We start from the raw sequence: 25,666 nt of genomic DNA, 5'->3' as shown, positions 1-25,666 counted from the left end.
TAATTGAACAAGAAAATGCGAGGGGATCCTGTGTGGACGAGGTCTTTGAACAAGTATGTCTTTAATGAGCTTAAGAGCTTTTGTTTGTGGTATGCTAGTATACAAAGCCTCTATGTCCAGTGTTACTAGAAAGCTTTGTACAGGTAAATGGCAGATTTTTGCCAGTTTGGTCAACATGTCTGAGGTATCTTGGACATATGATTGTGCTAAAGATACATAGAAACATAACATAGAAACATAGAAATGACGGCAGAAGAAGACCAACCGGTCCATCCAGTCTGCCCAGCAAGCTTCACACATTTGTTCTCATACTTAACTGTTTCTCTTGGCTCTTAGTAACCTTATGTTCTAATTCCCTTTTCACCCCCACCATTAATGTAGAGAGCAGTGCTGGAGCTGCTTCCAAGTGAAATATTAAGTTTGATTAGTTGGGTAAGCGGCAGCATAGCTCTCTGCCATGAAGCAGAGGGCAATGCTGGAAATGTGTGAAGTATCAGTTTTTCTTTTCCCCTGTCATTGAAGCAAGGAGTCATGCCGGACATGCACCGAAAGTGAAGAATGCCTTGAAAGTCACATTAACTATCATCAAATATTGAAAAGCCTAATAATTGGTAATACCTATAAGCCCATGAACCCATCCCTGTTTTTTTTTTCTTTTTTTCTTTTCTTTTTTTAATTGGGAGATGGATGCCCTTCATCCTTCTACTCTGTGAAGGTGGACACCTACCACCGGCCACTGGCATCCCGCTCCGTGAATGCCTCTGTGGCTACTGCCGCTCCGAGGTTGAAGAAAATGATCAATGAACTGGGCCAAAGGCTCAAGTATTGAGCCGTTGGCCGAAATGATAGGACGGCAAGGAGGCTTGATGAGTCTTTTGTGAATTTTTGGGACTCCATAAATAACTGGAGTCCTGGGATGAGAAACTTGAAGAAAATTAAATTCACGTGTTGTAAGATACCCTTTTTGCTGGGCTTCTGTAAGGAGTTGTTGTATTCTATCTTGTAATATAGGTGTAGGATCAACAGCTAAGGGCTGATAAAACTTTGTATCTTGTAGCTGTTGAAGTATTTCATTTCTGTATTCCTTTGAGTCCAGTATCACTACTGCTCCTCCCTTATCTGCCGGTTTGATGGTGATAGCCATATTGGATGCTAAGGAAGCCAGAGCCAAACGTTGATCTCTGGATAAATTGTAAAAAATATGAGATTTCTTCTTTTCTAATGTGGAAATGTCCCGAAGGACTAACGTTTGGTATGCCTTTATTTGTTTGTCAGTGGGTCCTGGCGGAATCCATCTTGACTTGTTTTTTAAAATGGAGATATCGGGAGTTGTTATAGGGACATCCTGGAAAAAATGTCGAATCATAAGGGTACGAAAGAATCTGTGGAGAGAAATACGACATGTAAATGGATCATGTGTATTGGTCGGAACAAAAGATAAGCCTTTATTAAGAACCTGCTCTTCTTGTAATGAGAGAGTATAACTGGACAGATTTACTACTGAGGATTGGATTGGGTCTGAGATCTTGTGAACGGTTTGTGCCACTGGACGTCGTCCTCTTGTGGTTTGTTCTTCTTGTCTTGGGTACGACTGGGCTTGTACTTGGACCGTCCTTTGTCTAAAAAAGTAGTGCTCTGTGGTCTGTGATTTTGTTCATCGGACCCACTAGAAGACTCTTCCGTCCCTGAAAAAGCGACTTTTCTAGGTTTCTGTGTTTGTTGTTCTGATTTATCTTTTTTCTCCTTTTTGTCCTTTTTGCTTGGCCAGGAATAAATATTGCTCTCAGCATAATCCTTTTTGTCTCTATTAAACTTGTTGATCTTATAACGTTTGATATCTGTTTTGAATTTGTCCATATCTGATTTCAATTTTTCCAATGATGATTCTATTATGTCAATTGTTGTGCTCTGTCTATACTCATCCTCTATGACCACTAACTCTGCGTTGATTTCCTCTGTAGTGATCTTAGTGTATTCTATTATGAGGATCATAAGATCTAAGGAACATTTATTTAAGATGGCGTTCCATTTGGAAAGGAACTCCGTTCTCTCAGTGAACATGAGTGGCTCCTTCCTAATCCTTAAACCTCGTGGGATTAGCTGCTGCTTGATGTATTCAATGAGGGTGACTCCGTGTAATTCCGCTCTGATTCGTCGTTTGTGTAATTTGGTGATATCTTCAAAAAGTACTGTGGAGGTTTTTTAACCAGCCCTTGAAGAAGCAACCAGCCCTTGAAGAAGGAGCCAGTCTCCGAAACATCTGGATGTCGGCTGAGGCAAGACCGACTACAAGTTAAAGATAAGTGATCATTAAAGCAGCACTTATGTGATCATCAAAGCAATAATTCCATAGTGGACAGTGAACACTTTAAGAGTTTGCATCTAAATACTGGGGTACCTAATGATTTTTAAAGCCTATACACAGGCTTCACAGTCACGATAGCTGCATCAAGCACAGCATCGTATGAAGGTACACTCAGGTCTTCCATTATTTCTGACATCCATATAACAGGTCTTTTTTGAATCTATATTTATTACTCAGGGTTCATATAATAGCATTCCCTTGGGACAGCAGGCAGACATGTAATCCCAGGAAAGGGGATCCCTCCTACATCCCATGCAGGACTCTCTCCACCTGACTGGAGGTTGAGTGGACATTACTGAGAGAGCAGGGAATAACTCAGTCGGCACAAGAGATACTGGCTGCCTCCCAGAAAGCTTCAACCAGATTCAACTACTCCTTTAAGTGGAGGAGGTATTCTACCTGGTGTGTAAAGCGCAACCTAGACCTGTTCGCTTGCCTACCAGAAAGTCTACTCGACTATTTACACACTTTACCGAGCCATACTAGCGACAGTCTCGGTATGAGTCCACATTAGTGCCATAGCAGTCTATCACAGGCCATACCAAGGACATCCCAACTCGACTCACCCATTAGTCACTAGATTTATCAGAGGCTTTTGGCATCTCTGACCCCCAACGTCGAAACCTCCCGTGTCATGGGATCTCAACCTCGTTCTGGAACAACTCGTGCAACCTCCATTTGAACCAATGGATTCCTCTTGCATGAAATACCTCACTTGGAAGGTGGTCTTCCTAATGGCTATTACCTCACCAGATGGGTTAGTGAACTTCAGGCGTTAGTGCACTATCCGCCATACCTGCAGTTCTATCACCATCGATCGATTTGGCACCTCGTACCCGAACAGGGAGTGCCCTCGCGGGCCGGCTCGTCCGGTGTTCAGGCGACGCGGTTCCTCCCTCTCTCCTTCGTGTACCCTAGGGAAAGACTTCGCGGCGGTAGGGCCGGCGCGCGGAGCCCGAGCCTTCCGCCCGGGGTCATGTCGGCACGGCGAGGCCGAGTCGCCCGGCAGCCCATCCAGCGGCCCGAGCACGGACGCGGGACCTGGACCCTTTTCGCTGGAGGCCGAGGAGAGGGTCGGTTCCCCGCGACACGCGCACACGTAGCGGGGTTCGAAAAAGGCAGGGATGGGTTCCAGGAGGAGAACCATTAGAAACGGTTACATGGAATGGACTTGGTTTTCGGGTACTTGCCAGGTTCTTGTGGCCTGGATCGGCCACTGTTGGAAACAGGATGCCGGGCTCGACGGACCCTCGGTCTGACCCAGTATGGCATTTTCTTATGACCATAAGATATCCTTGAGAACTCACCCGTCCATATGAATCAATCCATTGACTTGCCTATTTTCTTCCCTAAGCCTCATCAGAATTAGAGGGAACGGCTTCACACACTGGACTATAAGAGAGCTTTAGCCGATTATAAGAGAAGAACACATTTGGACAACAGGATGTCGCAGTTGTTAGTCACCTTCAACCCTAATGCCCCTGGACTCCCAGCGACCAAATAGACCATGTCTAGCTGGATTTCACAATGATTCCAGTTCTGCTATGCGAAAAGTAAGGCCACATTACCGAGGAAGCCTAATGCTCATCAGCTATGGGCAGGCACTACCTCCGTAGCACACTTACGACACGTACCGCTCTTGGACATTTGCAAAGTCGCCACCTGGTTGTCATTGCACACATTCATGTCCCACTACTACCTAGACCAGCAGGCATCTACAGATGCAACTCTGGGCAGAGCGGTCCTGCACCACTTCACGCAATAAGGAATCCATGTGGGCTGTCCACGGTAAGACGGGTTGAGCTAAGACGCAGAACGATGCTTTCATAGCACAACCCTGGTGCTGGGGACTCCCTTCACAGCATGGCTAATTCAGCCCTGCTATCGACAGGTAAAAGCAAGTTTGCTTACTGTAAAAGGTGTTTCCGTAGATAGGATGAATTAACCATGCGTCCCTACCCACCTTCCTGGAAAGCCTCACGAGCGCCGGCTAACCACTTTTCTTTCCTTCTGCTAGAACACAGGCTGAGGGAGAGGGTGCTCTACCACACTGGAAGACACATGCAGCCGCACAGAGCTAAGCTCTGTAACAGCTTTTGAAGCTCTGCCTTGCGCCGTCCGGAAGATGTTCCCATGACAGCATGGCTAATTCATCCTGCTATTTATGGAAACACCATCTACGGTAAGCAAACTTGCTTATGTCAGCATATAAGAAAAAAGTTATTTCTAGATTTGTCAGTAATTTACACAGTGGTAGCATGTAAATATTGAATAGTGTTGCTGAGAGGGCTGAGCCTTGAGGGGCACCTGTATCACACTGGAAAGTATCATATATATGGTTGCCCAGTTTGACTTGGAATGTTCTGTTAGATAGAAATGACGAGAACCATCTGAGAACCCAGCTGTCGATCCCACTGTTTCTCATCTGATGGCATAACAGGTTATGGTCCACAGTGTCAAAGGTGGCCGTTGAGTGCAGAGGCACTCTGCACGCACCTCCCATCAAAACATCTTTAAGAAAAAGAGCTCTATCCACCGCAGGCCCCAAACAGTGGAATTTGCTTCCTCCTGAGCTCAGGCTGATACATTGCCCTACCACGTTCAAAAAAAGACTCAAGACATGGCTGTTCGGTCAAGCATTCCCATAATTTCTTGATTCATCCACAGCTTCCACAGACTGTCGCTACCCAGGGCCTATGTTCATGTTTACTCAGCCATAGTAACTTCTCCCCCCCTCCTCCCTCCATTAGTCATCTTCCCCCCCCCCTAGTCTGCTTGATATCCCTCAAGTCCATTTCGTTTTAACTGTTCACATTGTTCTTTTTTCCTAGTTATGTTTTTCCAAGTTGTCCACATCCCTGTTCATTGTAAGACATATTATTGTCATTATTTATTACCTGTTGGAATGTAAACCGGAGTGATAAGTAACTCTGTTACCTGAACCTCGGTATAAAAAAGTTATAAATAAATTTAGTACAAGACAATAGGATTCATCTGCTCCAAGTGCTTGTAAAACCTGGTCCATTAATGAGAGAAGTAAAGTGTTCTGTCCCCAGCAGTGGGTACATATTGTAGCTTAACTGTGTTTAGTGCAGTCCTCCCTTCTGAGGATTCTTAATACTGAAACACTTTTTGTAACCCATAATAAAAGTCTGTGAGCCTTTGCCCTTAAGAGAAGCTCCCTACCCCCTCCACTTTCTCTCACTATCGGAAGAGCTTGAATGCTCCTCAATCTAACTTGAGTCTTATAGGCTCAAGGGACTGCCCTTCATGCTCCCCCTGTGTCGCATGGTTCTTAGGCTCGCTGCCATTGGACCTTGCCCCTGCCCCCAGCTTGTGGAGGCGTTTCCTTTAGCAGCTCTCGACGAGAGTTCAGTTCACCCCTTGCATGCTTCTGAGTCAGCAGCACTCTGTAATACTCCCTGAAACAATCTGGTTTTTTACCTTCTCTCTTACTGCCTTCATCTGAAGACTAAATCAGCCTCATATCCCTCAAGCTTCCTACCTCTACCATAAACTAACTCCTGCAACACAAGAGACCTCCTTCTCCCTCCTGCTACCCTGTCTCCAGTTACCAAAGAATTTTGCCTAGGAGCTCACGTTTGAAATGCAACAACTGTAAGTAGAATTTACCTGTACAATAAATAATTTCAATCTTAAAGAATCTTTGTCTTGAGGACTGATTGAAGAGAAAATTTAGCTGCCTGAATAGGAAAAACACAGATGTTTTCCTGTCGATAGCAGGGCTGAATTAGCCATGCTGTCTGGGAGCGTCTCGCTGTTAGTGTTCGTGGTAGTTGTGGGTGGATCCTTGGGCCGGTGGCAGATGACCACGCCCCCGGGGGAAGATCCCGAGAGGGACCACCGGTCAGGCTCAGAGTATGGAGACAGACACACACTAGTTCTTTTATTAAACAGTATATGGAACAATCAGAGGTGGCAGTAGTGAGCTGGAAGTGCCCGGCTGGGCAGTAGTCCCTCAGATACTGGAGCAGCAATCCTGGATAACTGAGCTGTAGAGAAAGTGAATATAGTGAGTAGGCAGAGTATGCAGAGTTCAGGAACAGAATCTTGATGGTAACACTCACACAATAGTCTCTTAGAAGCAGCCCAAGAGCTGGCATGCAGTAGGCCCTCTAGCGAGTACCTGGTTCCAGGGAACGCTCTGAGAGAGCGATGGTAACTCACTGGTGTTGTAGGCAGCGATGACTTCCTGGCAGAAGTGGTATTCAGTAGCAAGTCCGGGAATGAGGGCCCTCGAGGAGCGCGTACCGATTCTAGACTGCGATCTGAAAAGCAAAGAGAAGCGAGGCCCCCGAGGAGAGGGTACACCTGGTAAGTCTGAGGAGGTAGAGTAGCAAGGTATGCGGAGAGCGAATCCCATCCACTGATACCTGGAGGAAATCCCTTGCTAACTCGATTCGTTAGTGATTTCAGAGACCTTAAATATCTGGTGAGGATGATGTCACCTCAGGGGCACGCGCCTGAGGTTCGCACCACTGCTGGTACTTGAGTCGGGGCTGCGCCACGCGTGTGCGCCCTTAGGCTGCTGGGAAACATGGCAGTGTGCAGCATCCAGCCAGTCCGGGGACACCGGAGGGGAACAGCAAGATGACGCCACGGCAGCCAAACTTCCAACAGGCAAAGAGGGAGTCGCCAAAGAGGTAAGGTGGGCATAGTGGAGATGTCGGGCAGCGACGGTCGCAACACTTGCGACCGGTCAGTAGGCGGAGTTTTCTCAATTAGTACAGAGTTTTGAACTATGTATGGCTGCGCAGTGAGTTTCCCACGCGATTGCCTTTTTATCTCAGTCTCTTTTTTTCCGCGAGCAGTCTGCATGTGGGGTTTTTTCTCCTCCTTGTCTCTGAAGAGATTTTTTTCTCAATTTCTTTTTTCTTCAATTCTTTTAGGCAGTGATGGCTCCTAAGCCATCGGGATTTAAGTACTGCCAATGCGGTAAAATTATGTCCATTACAGATGGACCATAATTACTGCTATATTTGCCTGGGACCAGAACACGACCAAGTCTCATGCCGGGACTGTGCTCATATGTCTCCCAGAGCCCAAAGGAAGCGCTCAGAAAAAATCGCGCGTCTAAAGGTATCGTCAACACAGTCTTCGCCGGGACCGTCGAAGAGACCGAAGAAGACTCCGTCAAAAAGGTCTGCATCGCTAGAGGGTACCTCGGCCAGGTCGGTCAATCCACCAAGGCCAGTGAAGGGAGTTGAGGCCGCAACTCCTCTTTCACAGAAATCCCCTCATGAGCTGCTTGGGTTTCAGTTTACTGAACCCGCTCATCGACACCGCAGAAATCGGGTCATAAAAAATCAAATCAGCTGAAGCTGGATGGCGCGTTGGCGCCAGGATGCGTGCACAGTGCTTAGCCCGGCGCACAGTGACACGCACATCACAATGACACGCAAAGGTGCATCTAAGCATACAGCGTCTATGCCACGCGACGCAGCAGAGCCTCATGACTTAAAACGTGCGAGGCTATCAACTCAACCTCGAATTCCGACGCACAGGACACCAGCCTTGACACAGCCTATACTGCTAAGTCAGGAATGTCTTAAGTCACAAAAAACGAAACATTTAACATATTCAAAACCTAGTGACGCAGATTCTGAGCAGCATCTGGAACTAGTCTCTGTCCATGACTCAGACACCTCTAGTGAAGATTCTGATTCTCATGGGTCTTCCCTTAGTAGACCACAATCCCCTCCTCAAGACTCATTCATAGCAGCAATGCCTCCAGGACCAGGTCCTTTTCCAGGACCTGCACAACCTCTCGCATCTAAAGCGATGTTACAGATTTCGCAGGCATTAAATACTTTTCTTCAAGATCTCAACATGGTACATCCTCAGCCTTCACTTGTGCCTTCTCAGCCTTCACCAGCTCCACTCCTTCCCTCTCAGCCGTCAGCACCATCTCCAATTGCTGATCGACTGGACTCTCCAGACTCGCCATGGCCATCGTCCCCTGGTTCATTACAGGTTTTCCATCGACCCTCCAGAAGGTCTCCCGGAACCTTATTCCCCTCCCGAAGACTTGTCCTACACAAAATTCATCGAGAAAGTAGGCTCTCTTTTAAATATAGAGATGGGAAAGATCTCTGATCCTAGGTCGGAGGTTCTTGGAATACTGAAAATATTCGAAATGCCTCCAGAGCCAACAGCTCTACCACCACATACAGTGCTGGATACAGTCCTTTGTAAAATGTGGGAGAAACCTTTTACCACCACAGCTACATCAAGGAAAACGGACTTCAAGTATCGTATGCGTAATTCAACAATTTACAATGTCGCACAATTGCCACACAACTCAGTAGTAGTGGAATCTGCACTATCAAAGGCAAAAAGGTCAAACCTTCATGCCAATTCACCACCAGGGAAGGACCATAAGTCCATGGATGACTTCGGCCGTAAAGTATACCATTCATTCATGCTAGCAACAGAAATTCAACACTATCAGTTTTACGTAATCCAGTATTTATTTGAATGTAAACCGGAGTGAAGGCAGCTTGCTATACTTTGGTATATAAAAGAGTCCAAATAAATGTCTTCAGAGATTATGTCCCATATGTTTAGCCTCTGATAATACTCTTCCACAGCCATTTACAGACATGGAAGAAGGACTTTGCCATCTACTTTGGTCTGTGTATGAGTCGTTTGGGTCTTCCGCAAGATCTTCGGCTACAGCTATAGCAGCAAGACAAATGGCATGGTTGAGAGCGAGTGCTATAAGAGAGGACATCCATGATAAGTTAGCGGACATACCATGTCTAGGAAACAATCTTTTTGGTGAGAAGTTTGCAGAAACAGTTACCCTTCTTAAAGAACAGAGTACCGTGGTACTGTCACTCACTTCTCCTATGGACCTCCATACCTCGTCCAGGAAATTTTACCCTTCATTCAAGAAGAAATCCTACTCAAGGGCACCCTTTAAACCATACAATACCTATCGAACGCAAAATTATTCCCACTAGAGATACCAATCTCACACTCTACAATCCCGTGGATGACCTCGTCAACAACGACCACAAAAGCCAGCACCCCCTCAAAAACAGACTTCATCTTTTTGAGCTATCCCGAGCCACCTGCACCACCATACATAGAAGGTCGCCTCCGGCTATTTTATGCCAATTGGGAGGCAATTACCTCAGATTCTTGGGTGCTGGACATCATAAGGGAAGGCTACCAGATACATTTTGTAACACTCCCATGCCTCCCTCATTCTCTCCCCCCCCGGAATACATCAACCCACTCACTGTAACTTCAGGAACAGTTACAAAATCTACAAAGCCAAAAATCCATTCAAAGAATTCCAATATCACAGGAAAATCGGGGATTCTACTCCCATTATTTCCTCATCCCAAAAAAGTCCGGAGGTCTTCGACCCATCTTAGACCTACGGACCCTCAACAAACACATTCGGAAAGAAAAATTCAAGATGACGTCTCTAAAGACTATTCTTTCCCTCCTACAGCCCAACGACTGGCTATGTTCCATAGACTTGAAGGACGCGTACTCCCATATACCCATGCACCCTTCTTCCTGGCAATACCTTTGCTTTCAAGCTCAGAACAGCCACTGTCGATACAAAGTTCTACCCTTTGGCCTATCTTCAGCCCCAAGAATGTTCACAAAATGTTTTGCGGTGGTGGTGGCTCACCTCAGACAACTGTCAATCCAGATATTTCCCTATCTGGATGACTGGCTTTTAGTAGCCTCGGATCAGGCTACACTACGGAATCACACGTTCCAAACAATCAATTGCCTTCAGATATTGGGCTTCATAATAAATTATGAGAAATCCAACCGACCCAGACACTACAGTTCATTGGAGTGCTCATCGATACAACACAACAGAGAGCGTACCTTCCGCAGGACAGGATTCAAACGTTTATCCTCACTAGCTCGATGTCTATGCAACCGATCATATACTTCGGCACGTCAAGTCCTCCAGTTACTGGGTCACATGGCGGCAGCTATCCATGTAGTTCCATACACCAGACTACACATGCGCCGCCTACAATGGGGACTAAAAAATCAATGGTCTCAATACTTTCAACCCCTCTCAACTTAAGATTCAAATGCGCATCAACATTCAATGGTGGAAAAACACCAACAACCTGACCTCGGGAGCATCTTTCCGGTTACCTCCTCATCAACTTAAGCTCACAAAGGATGCATCCAGGAGGGGGTGGGGAGCCCATCTAAGCAATCTAAAGACTCAAGGTCTCTGGTGTCCTCAGGAGAGCACACAACAGATCAACCTCCTGGTGGAACTTTGATCCATCTGGAAAGCGCTTCAAACCTTCTCCCCTCAAGTTCGGGGCAAGCATCTCATGGCATACACAGACAACCAAGTCGCCATGTTCTACATAAACAAGGAAGGAGGGTCAGGTTCATGGATCCTCTGTCAGGGAAACACTTTGAATACTGACGTGGGCAATAGCAAACAAAGTTTCAATGCAAGCCACTTACCTTCCGGGTTTAGACAACGTCATGGCGGATCGCCTCAGCAGATTATTTCATCCACACGAATGGACTTCGAATCCAGAAGAAGCAACAAGCATCTTTCAATGCTGGGGCAACCCGATACTAGATCTTTTTGCCACAGAGAGCAACCGTCAAACCCAAGCATTTTGCTCCATTTACCCGAGCAAACTTCGTCATGCTCCAGATACCTTTCTCATCCCATGGATGGAGGACTTGCTCTACGCTTACCCTCCCATTCCGTTAATATCAAGGACAATTCAGAAATGCATCCGAGACACAGCGGATATGATCCTCATAGCTCCAGCGTGGCCAAGGCAGCCCTGGTATCCATATCTCATGCGGCTCTCCATTCACCCACCAATTCCACTGGAGAACCATCCACATCTGTTAACTCAGGAAGGGGGGTCCCTCCTTCATCCAATGCATCGTTCCCTCCACCTGACAGCTTGGAGGTTGAAAGGCATTTATTAAGCCACCTGGGTCTGCCATCTCAACTTGATAAACATGTTTATTAAGCTTTTCAAATATAACAGACAAAACTTTGTAATAGAAATTGAGAGAGAAATAAAAGAATATTTACAAAAAATAAACCTAATACAAAAGGAAATTACATTGAAACAGTAAACATTCTCTCTCATGTAAAAAGAAAAAAAAAGGGAAAGAGGGGGAAAGAAAAAAGAGGAAAACAATAGAAATTAAAGATTATATCATAGAAAGACTGCATGATTTACCCCGTACACATAATACAATGACCCTTTACAGAATCTGTTAATTGCTGGAATTGTCACTCTAGCATCCAAAAATTCCCGCAACTGCTCTGAACAAAAGAAAACATATGTATTAGCATTTAACTTACACATTTACAAGGATATCATAACCAAAATCTTGCACCTAAAGCAGTAACTTTAGGATGCATATCCAAAAATGTTTTACGATGTAGTTGTGTAGCTCTGGCTAAGTCAGGAAAAACCCGAACTAAGCCACCAAAGAAAGGAACATTTAAACTCTTGAAACAAACAAAACTTAGATCTTGCTCAGAGAAAAAAGAAACAAGCAACGTAGATCTTTCAGTCACTTCAGCTGTTGAATTTTCCAAGTATTCAGATAAATTAGAAAAATCCACCAGATTATGTATGAGGAGAGCAAAACTGGTTGGAGCTCTGTCTTTGAGGAAGAAACTATATCTTCTTAAGAGCAGGAATTTTATTGGAGGAAATTTTGAGAGCTTCAACCAAATATCTCTTAAACGTAATTAATGGTAATTCACCAAGAACCTTAGGAAAGTTCGACAATCGCAAGTTTAAATGCCTCATAAAATTTTACATAGATTCTGACCTTCTTAAGGAAGATATACGCTCATGAATGATTATGGCATTGGAGGCCTGAAAACTTTTAATATCATACCTTGAAGCCTGAATAGGGAGGATGTTCCTGGAGAATCTGCTGGTGAACCTGTGCAACGGACTCCAACTTCTGAGAGAGAGTCTCTAAGTGCCAGGATTGCTCATTAAACATGAGAGACCTACCTGCAATTAAGTCCCAAAGAGATTCAAGAGTGGTACAGCCGGTTTAACAGTCTGCAAAGGGGGTTGGTCGTAGAGCTGAACAAGCAGCTTCAGCTCTAACTCCGGCTGCAGATGCATTCCCCTCTGATGTCTTCGGGGGTAAGACTCTGCCAACAACTCCCTTCTCCACGGGTGAATGTAACTGCGGAGAGCGGGAAAAACTTGACACCCACCCTGGCAGAACACCCACAGCTCCATCCAGCTGAGGTTGCTCAGTGAGGTCATCACCCGGCACATTAGCGAAGTCGGCGATGCTCTGGGGAGAAGCCAAAGCAGTGGTCTCCGGGTCCGGAGGGCTCAAAGATAACTTCCCCAGGTGAAAACTAAGCTCCTCTCTCCGCTTCGCCAATGTGGCTAGAAGCCCCCAAATCTGAGGTAGGGATGGCAAACTCCTTGATGGAACGCTGATCCGAGGGAAAGCAGGGTTTAGATGGAAAAACCTGAACTTTCCCTTTCCTCTTGTGAGGCAGAATTATAAAAATGTAGGAAATTATGAGGAAATCTAGAGAAACTAATGGAGCAGTAAGAAGCATGTCCGCTCATGCAGCCATCTTCTTCCCCCCCCCCCCCCCCCCCGAGAAGTGTGTTTTAAGCAATATTTTAACTAGAAGGATTCTCTATTCTGTGGTCATTTTTTCCTGATGTTTTTAGGGAGACACAGATCTGAAAGAATCAATTTCTTCAATTAAAACCTCATATTCTCTCCATTGGTTAAGATTTCCATGCAAATTGTATTCGTAGATCCATTACATTTAGAAACTTTTTTTGTTGGATAAATCTGTTGGATAATATTAGATGGGTATTTGGAGAGTGATTTATAATTACAGACGGCTCTAATAATGTGGACTGTACTAAGTTAATGTGTTGTTTTTTGTTAATTTCCTTATGTTTCTACCAATAGATTTATATTGGTATCTATTTTCTATTTCTGTTTTTCATATTTCTTGTAAATATGATCATATTAATCTGCCATGTAGATGAGAAAAGCATTTCCAGTTCCAGTACAGACACATGAGGCACTCCACTGCTCACCCTTCTCCACTGAGAAAACTGACCATTTTAGTCCTACTCTTTCCTATTTTTTTTTTTAACCAGCTTGCTATTCACCATAGGACATTTCCTCCTATTTTGTGACTTTTTAATTTTCTCAGGAATCTTTCATGGTGTACTTTGTCAAATGCCTTCTGAAAATCCAAATACATTACATCCATTGGCTCACCATTATTCACATGTTTACTAACACTTTAAAAAATATAACAGATCGCTGAGGCAAGACTTCCCTTTTGTAAATCCATTCTGGCTGTGTCCCATCAAACTATGTCTTTTTATATGTTCTGTCATTTTTGTTCTTTAGAATATTTTCCATTTTTCCTGGCATTGAAATTGGACTTGGTCTATAGTTTCCTGGATCACCCCTGGAGTCTTTTTTTAAAGATCTGGGTTACATTGGCCACCCTCCAATCTTTCGGGTTTTTGTATTTATTTTCTGTTGTCCTGCTCTTGGCCCTTCCACAATGAGCACAGAACAGAAATAGTTGTTAAGCAATTTGGTGTTTTCTTTGTCAGCATGTACATATTTCTCCCCTTCCTCTCGTTTGCATGTCCTTCTATCACTAACACATTTGAAAAAAGTCATTTCCCTGTTTTGCCATATTTGCTATTTTTCTTTTTTTTTTAAGGAAAACATATGCCTGAAATAATTTATCACTGATAGTGTTTACAGTTGGAATAAAAAAATTCCCTGTTTCCTTTGTTTGCCAAAGGTGGACGGCAGAGCAGATTCAATTGACAAGAAGATTGCCCGGTTAGACACAGAGCTGGCTAAATACAAGGATCAAATGAAGAAAATGAGAGATGGGCCATCCAAGGTAAGGACTAGGTGAAGTGTGTGTGTTTTATACTGCACTAACTTGTTCTTTGAAAGGTTGTCATTTGAAACAATGAAGAATATCACAACCAGTCCGCCAGGTTCTCTGAAATATTATTGATGTTAGTAATACCTGCTGATTTAGTGTGTGTTTTTTGTGTTAGTGGGTGGGAGGGGTTCACTTTTATAAACTTGTTTTGTTTTTCTGAAAGAGTTTTCCAGTGTGAATCAGATCTGCACTGTCAAACGAACTGGATGAGCCCATCTGTGTCGAGATATGGTTTATCGGTGTTACACTTAATTTTCAAGTGCTGTTGCAGTGCGTTTTGTTAGGAGTGTGATTATGGGAGGCATTTGGACACACCAGGAAGATAGATGTACAGCAAAATAACCATGTAGTGTATACAGAAGTGCTAGAAATAAACTGCAGGGAAAAATTGTATTCTAGAAATTTACCTGTGGAGAACAGTTGTAGCAGTGAGGAAAAAGATAGACTGGAAAATCCTAATCCTTTTTGTCATGACTGGCACATCTTTTAGGTATTCAGATATTAAAGAACCCCACTGGCTAACAATTTTCTTAGTCACACACAATAATTAGAAACTGGAGGTTAATTGGGGAGGGGAATTGGTGTGCTAAGGCCAGTGAGATCATCATGTGAAATAACTAATGTGCAGTAGGAGCTTAAAACAACTGGAAGCTGAATAGGTGCTGGAGGGTGAGGAGGACTAATGGTTAGAACAGTGAACTAGGACTCCCAAGACTTGTTTGTTCAAATCCTGCCCTTCCATTGCTTTTTGACCTTTGGCAAATCACTTTTCTTGCTGTGCCTTGTTAATTCAGCTAGAATTAGACTTAAAGGACAGTAATATTATTGCCACCCATTGTTCTTGGAAGATGGAGTAAAAAGCGATCATCAAAACTGGTAGCTAGCTTTGTAGTTTCAGCTGTGTATTTTTCTTAAATACTAAATTCAAAAGCTCATTGGGGTGCAGTTGAATGAAGTATGACAATGTATATCCAAAATTTTATTGGGAAAAACCATTCACATTTGACCCAGTTGAGCAAGAACTTAAGTTTAGCCCAGAATCACTCAGGAGTTATTGAAGACTTTGTGGGCTTTTTTTCTTTAAAAGAAAAGTATGAGACTCCAAGGAGGAGCATTACCTTTGCATCTCCCTCCAAAAAAACCACTCAAATAGTAGCCTGGATTATTAAAAAAATTGAATACTCATTGAGACAGAGCTGCTGAATTAGAGGCAATACTCCACTGAAGGCTTAAAAATTCACCACATAATGCAGTTCAATCTTAGGAGATCTTCCCTCCAACTTTGCTTTACATGCAGCCTCTGCTTAAAAAAAAAAACCCAACAAAAATAAAACCCCCCAGGAGCTCTTCATAATGAAAGATATATAAAAGTTATTTAGTTTATCAACATCATTTTTTAGTTGCTGCTGGTTGTTCTTTAACTCCTTGGGTCAAACAGAGAGCAGCTGCAGTAGAGCTTGGGTGAGAAAATAATCAGGCTGTGTGCATTAAAAAAAAAAAAAGAAAAACCAGATGGTGTGAAGTTAATTCTATCTGTTATCCTATTCTACTTGAATGGACATCAGTGCAGCTAAAAAGAAGCTTAGTTGCCTTATTAAAGACCATTTGTCAAGTTTCACTGGATACCTCCTCAGTTTATTTTATTTATATTCTGCCTTTCAGACATTTGAAAGCAAATTACATACAGGTACTGTAGGTATAGTGCTGTGTTGGTAAAGAGCTTTGTTGTCAATTATAGTATATATTCATAGGGATGTGCAGAAGGAAAAAATTCATTTTGTTTCATTTTTCGTTTCGTTGGGACCCCAATTTTTCATTAGTTTCATAGAACCCCCCCCCCCATTCGTTTATTAGTTTCATTTGTTTTTCATTTGCCATTAAAGTCAATGGGGGAAGTATTTGCAGCCTATTTTTGGCTGCAGAATTGGGGTTTTCTTATCAATTTGGATGAATCGTCTGGGGAGCAATCATCAGAATGAGAAAAGAGCTCCAAGGTACTTAGACTGTGGCAAAGTGGCATGAATAGCCTAAGGCACTGTAAAGGGGCAAAGGGGTACCAGGAGTGGCAAGAGTGCTTTAACAGAGGTGCAAAGCAGCAGCAAGAGTGTCAAAAACACATTACAGTTTCAAAAGGGAGCACTGATAACAGTTGAATGAACCTTCGAAGGCAGCATGAGAGGCAAAGTGGCAAGACAAGTGGCATCAACATCCTATAGCACAATAAAGGGGGAACATAGCAAGCAGAAAGGGTTTCAGAAAAAACCACAAGACACCAATAAAGGGACAAAGCAGCAAAGAAAGACTAGCATTAACACACTGAGGAACCATAATAGTGGCAAGAACACCACAAGGAGTAGAGTCCTCTGGTGTATGGCAGCAAGGCAGAGTGGCAGAAAATTGATAGGGGCAAGACAGGCTGGTAGAGCTGAGGTAGTCAGGTTGCTGTGGTGTTGACAGGGGCAAGACAGGCTGGCAAAGCGGAGGTAGTCTGGTCGCAGTGGTTTTGATAGGGGAAAGACAGGCTGGCAGAGCTGAGGTAGTCTAGTCCCTGTGGTGTTGATAGGGGAAAGACGAGGCAAGACAAGTCGAGGCTCAGCCCACAGACTGTGTTAGGTTGGTAGTAGTGGCCCCTGGCGTGCCGGGACCAGCTCTTCTCGGAGTCGGGTTGTTTGTGAATGCAGCCGAAAGTGGGTGGTAAACTCCATCTAAGGCTAAATACTGGCATGAGACCGATAGTCAACAAGTAGTTCAATAAAAAAAAAAAAAAAAAGTGCAGTAAAAAAAAGCCTGGCTGCCTGGCAGGCACAGCAGCAAAAAAGAATAAATATCTTTTTCAGCAATAGAAAATTTATTGTAGCAAATTAGCAATTGAATAAAGATTTGAGACACTCTGAGAGCTCAAACAGCAAACAACCTTGTCAGATGGAACCCAGAAGAAAGTGCACTGTGGTATGCTTGCTTAAGGGAGAAATACAGCAGGAAAAGCATCACAGAGCACTGAGAGCAGCGATTGGCTGAATTAGAAAAATGATTTCAGTTCAAGAGGGCGTGAAACCACTAAGAGCTTGGTCTGACCGGGGTGGTGGATCCTCCTTGGGCGGGGAACGCCTCCCACATGGCCCCAGCCCCGCAGGGAACATTTCCTCCACTGCAGTGCGCCACAACCGGCTCTGGCTGGGCTGGGAAGGCCTCAGGTGGGGGCAGGGGGCTCGCTGCTCTGGCGGAGCATGTTGTAGCCTCCCCCCGGCAGCAGCTTTACCATTTTCTTCCCAGGGCCGAGGGAGATGACCACCGCTGTGCCCTCCTCTGGAATCCCCCTCCCCCTAGTGAAGGGAGACGGGGCCCCCTGCATGCAGCGCGACTGTCAACCGAGGCGTACTGTTCACCCGACCCATCTTGAAACAGGAGTCTTAACACGTGTGCTAGGCCTGAAAGATGATGAACTTATGCCTGTGTGGGGTGGAGCTGCTGCGGGTGCAGATCTTGGTGGTAGTAGCAAATATTCAAACAAGAGCCCCAGAGAGAGTTCCCATTCTTTTGTGCAGGAAAGGGCTCCCTGGAATGGGTTGGCCCCCAGAGTGGGGCACGAGCCTCGGAAAGTGTGGCGAAGCGGAGAAGGGTTCCATGTGAACAATGGTTCAACATGGGTCAGTTCAGACTCCTGGGTTTTGCCTCCCAACCAGCAGATGGAGATAGAGAAGGTTTGACTGAGACTCTCCTGTACCCTCAGGTGTAACCTACAGTCTGTCAGTATAATGTGGTATCAAAGCATTTACTTTGAAAAAATTAGAGTGTTCAAACCAGGCCAGTCGCCTGAATACTTCAGCTAGTGATCCGGCTTCGTTATTCCCATTACCTGCTGAGCAGCTTTCGGGAAACCAAAGTCTTTGGGTTCCAGGGGGAGTATGGTTGCAAAGCTGAAACTTAAAGGAATTGGCGGAAGGGCACCATGAGGAAGATGAACTTGTTCCAGCTCTTGGTCATTCAGTTGATTACTGCTGCCATACTGCGCAAGGCGGGTCGAGAAATGGACGGACCTGCGACTCTTAGTGCTGGATCACTCGGCTCGTGCATCGATGAAGAACGCAGCTTTTGAGGCCTCTACGCCCTCCCCGTACAGAATGCAGAAAGGGAGCCGGCACCGCCTCCTTTTCCTCTCCCACTACGACCTCCGATCAGACGTGGCAACCCCCTGAATTTTAGCATATTACTAAGTGGAGGAAAAGAAATTAACCAGGGTTCCTTCGGTAACGGCGAGTGAAGAGGGAATAGTCCAGCGCCGAATCCCTGCCCGTCCGGGCGTGGGAAATGTGGCGTATAGAAGACCGCCTCCCCGGCACTGCTCAGGGGCCCAAGTCCTTCTGATTGAAGCTGGGAATGACCTTTCTGCTAGCTGTGGTTCTGGAGGGGACTTTGTAATTTGGAGGTTAGACCTGCAGCAAACGCTTGAATCCCACATTCTCCACTACCTGCAGGGGCTGGTCATCAAGGGCAATCATTTCCCCGATGCACAGCGGTTGGGGACAGGCCCTTGTAGTAACGTAAGGGCTGGACAGATAGGCACAGCGGTTGGGGACAGGCCCTTGTAGTAACGTAAGGGCTGGACAGATAGGCACAGCGGTTAGGGACAGGCCCTTGTAGTGACGCAAGGGCTGGACAGTGGACAGATAGGCACAGCGGTTGAGGTGAGGCACGTGTGCTGATATTATCTGGAGCATATGAGGCAGTGGAGCTGCTGCAAGGCTTTAAATTGCTTTTATTCATCTTGCCATTCACAGGGAAAATCTGGAAACCCAAGCAAAGGCATGTTTATTTTCAAAAACACTAGCATTTTCATCAACTCTGGTGCCAGCCTTGAGCGATGAGGGCTCATGATATCCCCTGTCATTGAAAATACACGTTCACTGGGCACACTGGTTGGTGGGCATGACAGATATCGCCGAGCTACTTTGGATAGGTGTGGCCAGACAGTGGACTTGTGTGCCCAATATGCCAGCAGATCTGTCTGCATATCCTCTATGGGTTCTGTGAGATACCGTGTCACTGATATTTCTGCTGGTTTCTCCTTTGCTTGGGTGGGCTGAGAGTCCTTCTTGCCAGCTGCTTTCACTCTAGCCTGTGCCAGAACAGATGATTTTTTAGGGGCAACATGGCTTTGGCGTACTGAAGTGGAGGAGGAAGTACTAGCTGTCGCTGACAGAGTGCTGCTCCTGCTTCGGCTTGCATTACTCTCTGAAGTGCCCGCTGTTTCCTCCTCTGCTTCATGCCTAATCTGTCTCTGCCTATGGCGCCTCTGTTCATGGACATTTCCTAACAGCAGCTTCTTCACAAATGTGAGACAATAGGACTATAGGGCGAGATTCCCTTTCACACGGGGATCACAGGCTGTGGCGAGCATGTATCTGTGGTCTTGTTAAAGGTCCTAATCTCTCTTGCACCTGCTTCTGCAAAAAGTCCAGACAATGTGGCACCTCTGCTGTCATTCCCTCTTCCTGTTTAAAGCCCTCCAAATTTTCCTCCAGAAAATTAACTATAGGGTTGATGTCGGCTAAGGTGGCACTTCTGGAACTCAGCTCCTCCGTGGCATCCTTGAAGGGCTGCAGGATTTTTACCAGCTGACTCATGACTAACCAATCATGATATCCTAGGGGACTCTGCACACCTATGTCCATTTCCACAGAAAGGTCATGAAGGGGTGTCTGCTGCTCCACTAACCTCTGTAGCATCATATAAGTGGAACTCCACCGGGTGCCAGTGTCTTGAATGAGATGCTTGTGAGGCATGCTCAAATCAGTCTGCCTTTGAAGGAGAACCTGCCCCGCCATCACACTTCTGTGGAAGTGCACTGCTATGTTCCTGCACTTGTGTATTAAGTCCTGCAGGTATTCATTCTCTTGGTGCTTGGACTCCAACCCCAGAGCTGACTTCACTACAAGGTGCAGAGTGAAAGCCCCCGTCAGTTTTTGCCTTTACCATGTTTGCACCATTGTCTGTGACAAAGAACCCTGCCTGAAGATTCCTGTCTCTCTGGTGTAGCTGCCAACATCTGTCTGATGCATGCTAGAATATTGGCTGAGTTATGGGCCTCGTCCATCAGGTGGGTGTGAAGTAAAGCCCACCTCCACCCTGATACTTGTTCACTAATAGAGCTGCTGCCTGCCCCTGCCTCAGCTAGGTCCCACCAGTGTGCTGTCAAGGAGAGGTAAGAATGTGCAGCATTCATGGCGGTCCAGATATCACAGGTGAAATGCACACTCCCCTCTACCTTAGCTAGCAGTGCTTGGATGCGACTGCGACACTGGTTGTACAGGCTGGGTATGACCTTTCTGCTAAATGTGGTTCTGGAGGGGACTTTGTAATTTGGAGCTAAGACCTGCAGCAAATGCTTGAAACCCACATTCTCCACTATCTGCAAGGGCTGGCCATTAAGAGCAATCATTTCCCCGATTCTCTTGGTTACAACTTTTGAGGCTGCCTGCCTCCTTCCCCGGGATAGCACTATCGAACACCACCCCATTTCCTCCATGGTGGGTTGTCGCTTCTGATGCATGGCAAGGTGCTGCTGGCCTGCACCTGACTGCTAGAAGGGGCTGAGAGTGTGGGATAACTTTACTCCTTTTGAATCACTTTGCGCTGCTTGGAAAAAGGGGTCCCCTGACTGGTTGTTTTCTTTGGTTCATAGGTTGACTTCTCAGAATAAATTAGAGACAAATGTCTTGTCCTCTCTTACAGCTGATATGTTTGCTGGTTTTTTCTCAGCTAAATTAGACAATTTGCTTCTACATTTTAAGAATGTGGGTCCTTGGTATCTTGATGTGCCTATAAGTAATCTACCCTTGTGGTCTGATTTTGAATTGACGTCATCATTTGAAGTTTCAAACGTTATTAGAAAACTTAACAACACTATGTGTCCCTTATTGAAAATTTCTATGTCAACTTTTAAAGATATTTTTGAGCTTATTAAAGCCTCTGTTAAGGTGATTAATAATTCCATGAGCACTGGGATCTTACCTACCATGTTAAAGTCTGCCATAGTTAAACCTCTGTTAAAAAGTTCTTCTTTAGATCCTGGTATTCTAGCAAATTATCGACCAATTTCATCACTTCCCCTTGTAGCTAAGGTAATCGAAGGTATTGTTTTAGTTCAACTTACTAATTTTTTGGAGAAGAACGAAATTTTAAGTCCTCATCAATTTGGTTTTCGAAGAGGACTTAGTACAGAATTGCTTTTGATCTCATTAGTCGACTCCATTAAACGTAATCTAGATAGCGGACAGCAGTTTATTTTAGTTTCTTTAGATATCAGTGCTGCATTTGATTCGATTGACCACCAGATTTTGTTATTCTGACTGCGGGAATGCGGGATATCCGGTAGTGTGTTGGCTTGGTTTGAGAGCTATCTCTCTGATCGCTCTCAAATCTTTAATTTCAATAACTCACGTTCCTCTTCACAACACATGAGATCAGGCGTACCACAGGGTTCTGCCCTCTCAGCGATGTTATTCAACGTCTACCTTGCTCCTATAGCTAAGCTGTTGTCTATCATCTCTGAGAGTTTTAAGATCTACGCAGATGACATACAGTTTTATATAAAAGTTCAAAATTCTTGGTCTTCAACGGTCGATCTTTTGTCGTTTTGTATAAATTCTATCAATTGCTGGCTCAAACAAAACAAGTTGTTACTAAATACTAGTAAGACCACTATGCTTCTAATTCATAGATCCTTGGTTATACCTCTACATGACACCATTACAGTAGATGGCTTGACTTTTTCTCTCCTTAACCCTATTAGGAGTTTGGGTTTTTTGCTTGATTCCACTCTTTCATTTAAACCTCAAATTAGATCCTTGATCAAATCAGGCTTTTTTAAGCTTCGTCTTTTAATAGGCTTAAGACACTTGTTGTATGACTCTGACTTTCTGATGGTAGTGCGAGCTATAATATTTCCACACATTGACTATTGTAACGGATTATATATTGGTCTGCCTAAGACTGTAATTCACTCAATTCAATTAATTCTGAATGCAGTTGCTAGAGCTGTTTCTGCTTCTAAACGCTCTGATAGGATTTCACCCGTCTTAGCCAAACTTAACTGGCTGCCCGTTCATGAGCGTATTATATTCAAGTTAGGCATGATAGTGTGGAAATTACGTGACTCTGAATCATCTGTTTGGTTTAATGCTCTTTTGCGTATTCATAAGCCGGCTAGACCCTTAAGATCATCACAATTGAATTTATTAGATATCCCTACTGTTAGACAGGCCCGACTTGTTAATACTAGAGAGACTTCTTTTTCCATCGCGGCTCCAGTTCAATGGAATCTTATCCCTTTTGAAATTCGGGAGTTGGAAGATGTTAAAAAATTTAAGATGGCATTTAAGAGTTATTTGTTGACTCGTGTGTTTAATAACTTATAAAGACAATGTGTTTGCCTCATAATACCATTGTGATCCTATGGAAGTATGAAGTGTTTAATTACTCTGATGGTTTTACCATGATATTGTACTCAGTGAACAGGGATAATTTCCTTATGTTTGTTTGGTCAATTTGGTTTGGTTCCTATGGAACCTGATATTGATGCTTATAAGTGTAATGTCTGTTTTTATTATTATGTATGTTCTATGTATATCGCCCAGGCCTTTTTGTGTTGGGCGTTTAATAAATTTTATTAAATGAAATGGTACTGCCACCATCCCCAGACATCAATTAATGTCCCACTTGCTTGCCTCTGCTAATATCCCTGGCACAGTAATTACACTGAGCAAAACGCTGGTCCTCCCCCACTTTAAAGTGGCTCCAGATCACAGATTTCTTTTGTGATCCCTTCTCTATAGCCTTCGGGGTGGATGCTGGCACTGGAGTTGAAGTAGTGGGTGCACCCTGAGAAGCAATGCCAGGGGCATTAGTCACACTCTGTGCCTGCGCTGACTGCTCTTCCTCCTCATCAGTTTCATGTCTCCCCTCCAGCACTGAAGTGGAGGCTAAGACAGACCTAATTAATCCTCCTAAACCACCTTCAGCTATTAAGTCTTCCATTTCTGTTGAAGAGAATCCCATACAAGATGATTCTTCATCAGAATCAGATTCAAACACTGCCTGCACTACATCGACAGCGCTAACTACAGTCTGCTGTCGCACTGCTGCTTTTGGGTCTCGCTCTTTTGTCTTGGATGGCTCAGCCTCTATTTCCCTCACCTCCAAAACAACAGGGTCAGAAACAAGTGGTGGCGGTGTATCATCTTTAAATTTCAGTTTTTTCTGGATGGAACTGCCTGCCCCTCCAGAGATTTTAGATTGGAACAGCTCCCTTTTTAACTTTAATGGGGGACTGGCACTGCCTTTTGAAGTGCCTCCTCTGCCAGTCCCAATCACTCAACCACGCCTACCTTTCCCTGACATCATGGATGGATTTAATGTCACTGCCTACTAGGGATTTCAATTAAAAGGATTATTTCTTTATTGGTGACTGAACACCTCTGTGCCACTATATATGTGTGGAAAACTACACAGACACAGTGCAGTGTCTTGCTGTACATTACAACTGAGACTGCTTTGTGTGCACAAAAAATGAAACTTCAGAGAAAACACTGGAAGCCTGAGCAAGCCCAATTCCTACAGTGATACTGCTTGTTGTTTGAAAATACCAACTCCCAGACAACCACTGCAACTCTCACACTATCTCCCACCCACACCACCCAAACCCTGCCTGCAACCTATCCCAGGGGGGTAAGATCAGCAATAAAATGCCACTGCTGGCAGCTTGTCTCAGTGGGAGAGACAGTCTGAGTTCAATTAAAAAAAACAAAACATGCAGTAAAAAAAAGCCTGGCTGCCTGGCAGGCATAGCAGCAAAAAAGAACAAATATCTTCTTCAGCAATAGCAAATTCGAGCAATAGCAATTGATTAAAGATTTGAGACACTCTTGAGAGAGCTCAAACAGCTATATCCTTCTCAGATAGAACCCAAGAAGAAAGTGCACTGTGCTATGCTTGCTTAAAGTAGAAATACAGCATCACAGAGCACTGAGAGCAGCGATTGGCTGAATTAGAAAAATGCTTTGCTCTGATATGTTGGCATTCTGGTCTCCTTGCCTACCTGTCTGACCCCTCTGTCAGGGCTGTGAGGTTACTTATGACTCACAGGAAAGGGCTGGTTGTTTCTATGGATATTCCCACATGACCTATTTCAAAAGGCTGCTAAGAGAGCACTGTGAACCAAACGAATGAAACTAATATGATCTGTTTCATTCGTGGGGGATCACCATTCGATTTGCGGACCCACGAATCAAACGAATAGGAACCTATTTGTTGCGGATGACATATTTGTTGAAAAATAATTCACATTTCTAGTATATAACAGTGTCTCTCAACCATGTCCTGGAGGCACACCTAACCAGTCAGGTTTTCAGGATATCCATAATTAATATGCATGAGAGAGATTTGCATACATTGGAGACCCAGGATATATATATATTCATTGTGGCAATCCTAAAAACCTGACTAGATGGGTCTGCCTCTAGGAGAGGGTTAGTTAACACTGGTAAGCAGCAATAAATTTGGTATGTATTATGACCATCAGTTATCTTACCAATTGCATTACAGGATATTACTATGTGAAACATAGAAGATGATGGCAGATAAGGACCCATCTAGTCTGCCCAAGTGCAAGATTTTTCATCACAGTTGATGGAGCACTAAAGTAACCATGAAGCTCCAGTACAATTGTTTGTTGTGCTTGGCTTGTAAAACAGACACTATCATTCCCATTTCCATCAAGTTATAAAAGTGGTTCTGCTTTTAATAATTTTACTTGTGCACTCATGACTCCTTTTTACACTTTTTTTTGTACTTCATTTAGGGTGCTACTATATGCCAGCAGCTTAATTAAACGGTTGTTTTTGTTTTTTTTCAGAACATGGTAAAGCAGAAAGCCATGAGAGTGCTCAAGCAAAAAAGAATGTAAGTTATTGAATCCCTGAGTAAGGAAACATGTCCCAGGAAAGGGAAGAGTACCTGATTGGCCCCATGGCTTTGTTTATAACACTGTGCAGTGGTGCAGGAGACAGGTTTGAGTCTCTTAGCTGATGGGAGCAAGGAACAGCATCCTTGAGGATCAGCGCAGGTAGGGAAGTTGGCAGCTGCAGCTACTATTGTGCAACTCCTTGCAGAAAAACAGCACCAAGATTAAGTCTTGGAGGAAACTTCTCTTTCAAACTTTGACCAATAAGGAAGACACCTATCATTTGGGAGAGGGAAGCAAAGAGATAAAAAAATAAGTGGTGGTTATGCATAGTTTTTACAAATTCTTATTTCTAGTC

General features: G+C 44.4%; 1 protein-coding gene across 1 annotated transcript in view; it reads left to right on the top strand.

The window, feature by feature from the left end:
* Positions 1-25,666, top strand: part of CHMP5 (charged multivesicular body protein 5) — a 162,999-nt gene that overhangs the window by 13,097 nt on the left and 124,236 nt on the right. The window contains exons 2-3 of the mRNA XM_029589882.1: positions 14,196-14,300; positions 25,261-25,307. Coding sequence (XP_029445742.1) covers positions 14,196-14,300; positions 25,261-25,307 — 152 coding nt within the window. The remainder of the gene's footprint in view (positions 1-14,195; positions 14,301-25,260; positions 25,308-25,666) is intronic.

The sequence above is a fragment of the Rhinatrema bivittatum genome, chromosome 2 (assembly GCF_901001135.1).
Source record: "Rhinatrema bivittatum chromosome 2, aRhiBiv1.1, whole genome shotgun sequence".
In the NCBI taxonomy this organism is placed as follows: Eukaryota; Metazoa; Chordata; class Amphibia; order Gymnophiona; family Rhinatrematidae; genus Rhinatrema; species Rhinatrema bivittatum.
The sequence above is the reverse complement of the archived record's forward strand: the minus strand, read 5'-3'. Positions and strand labels throughout refer to the sequence as shown.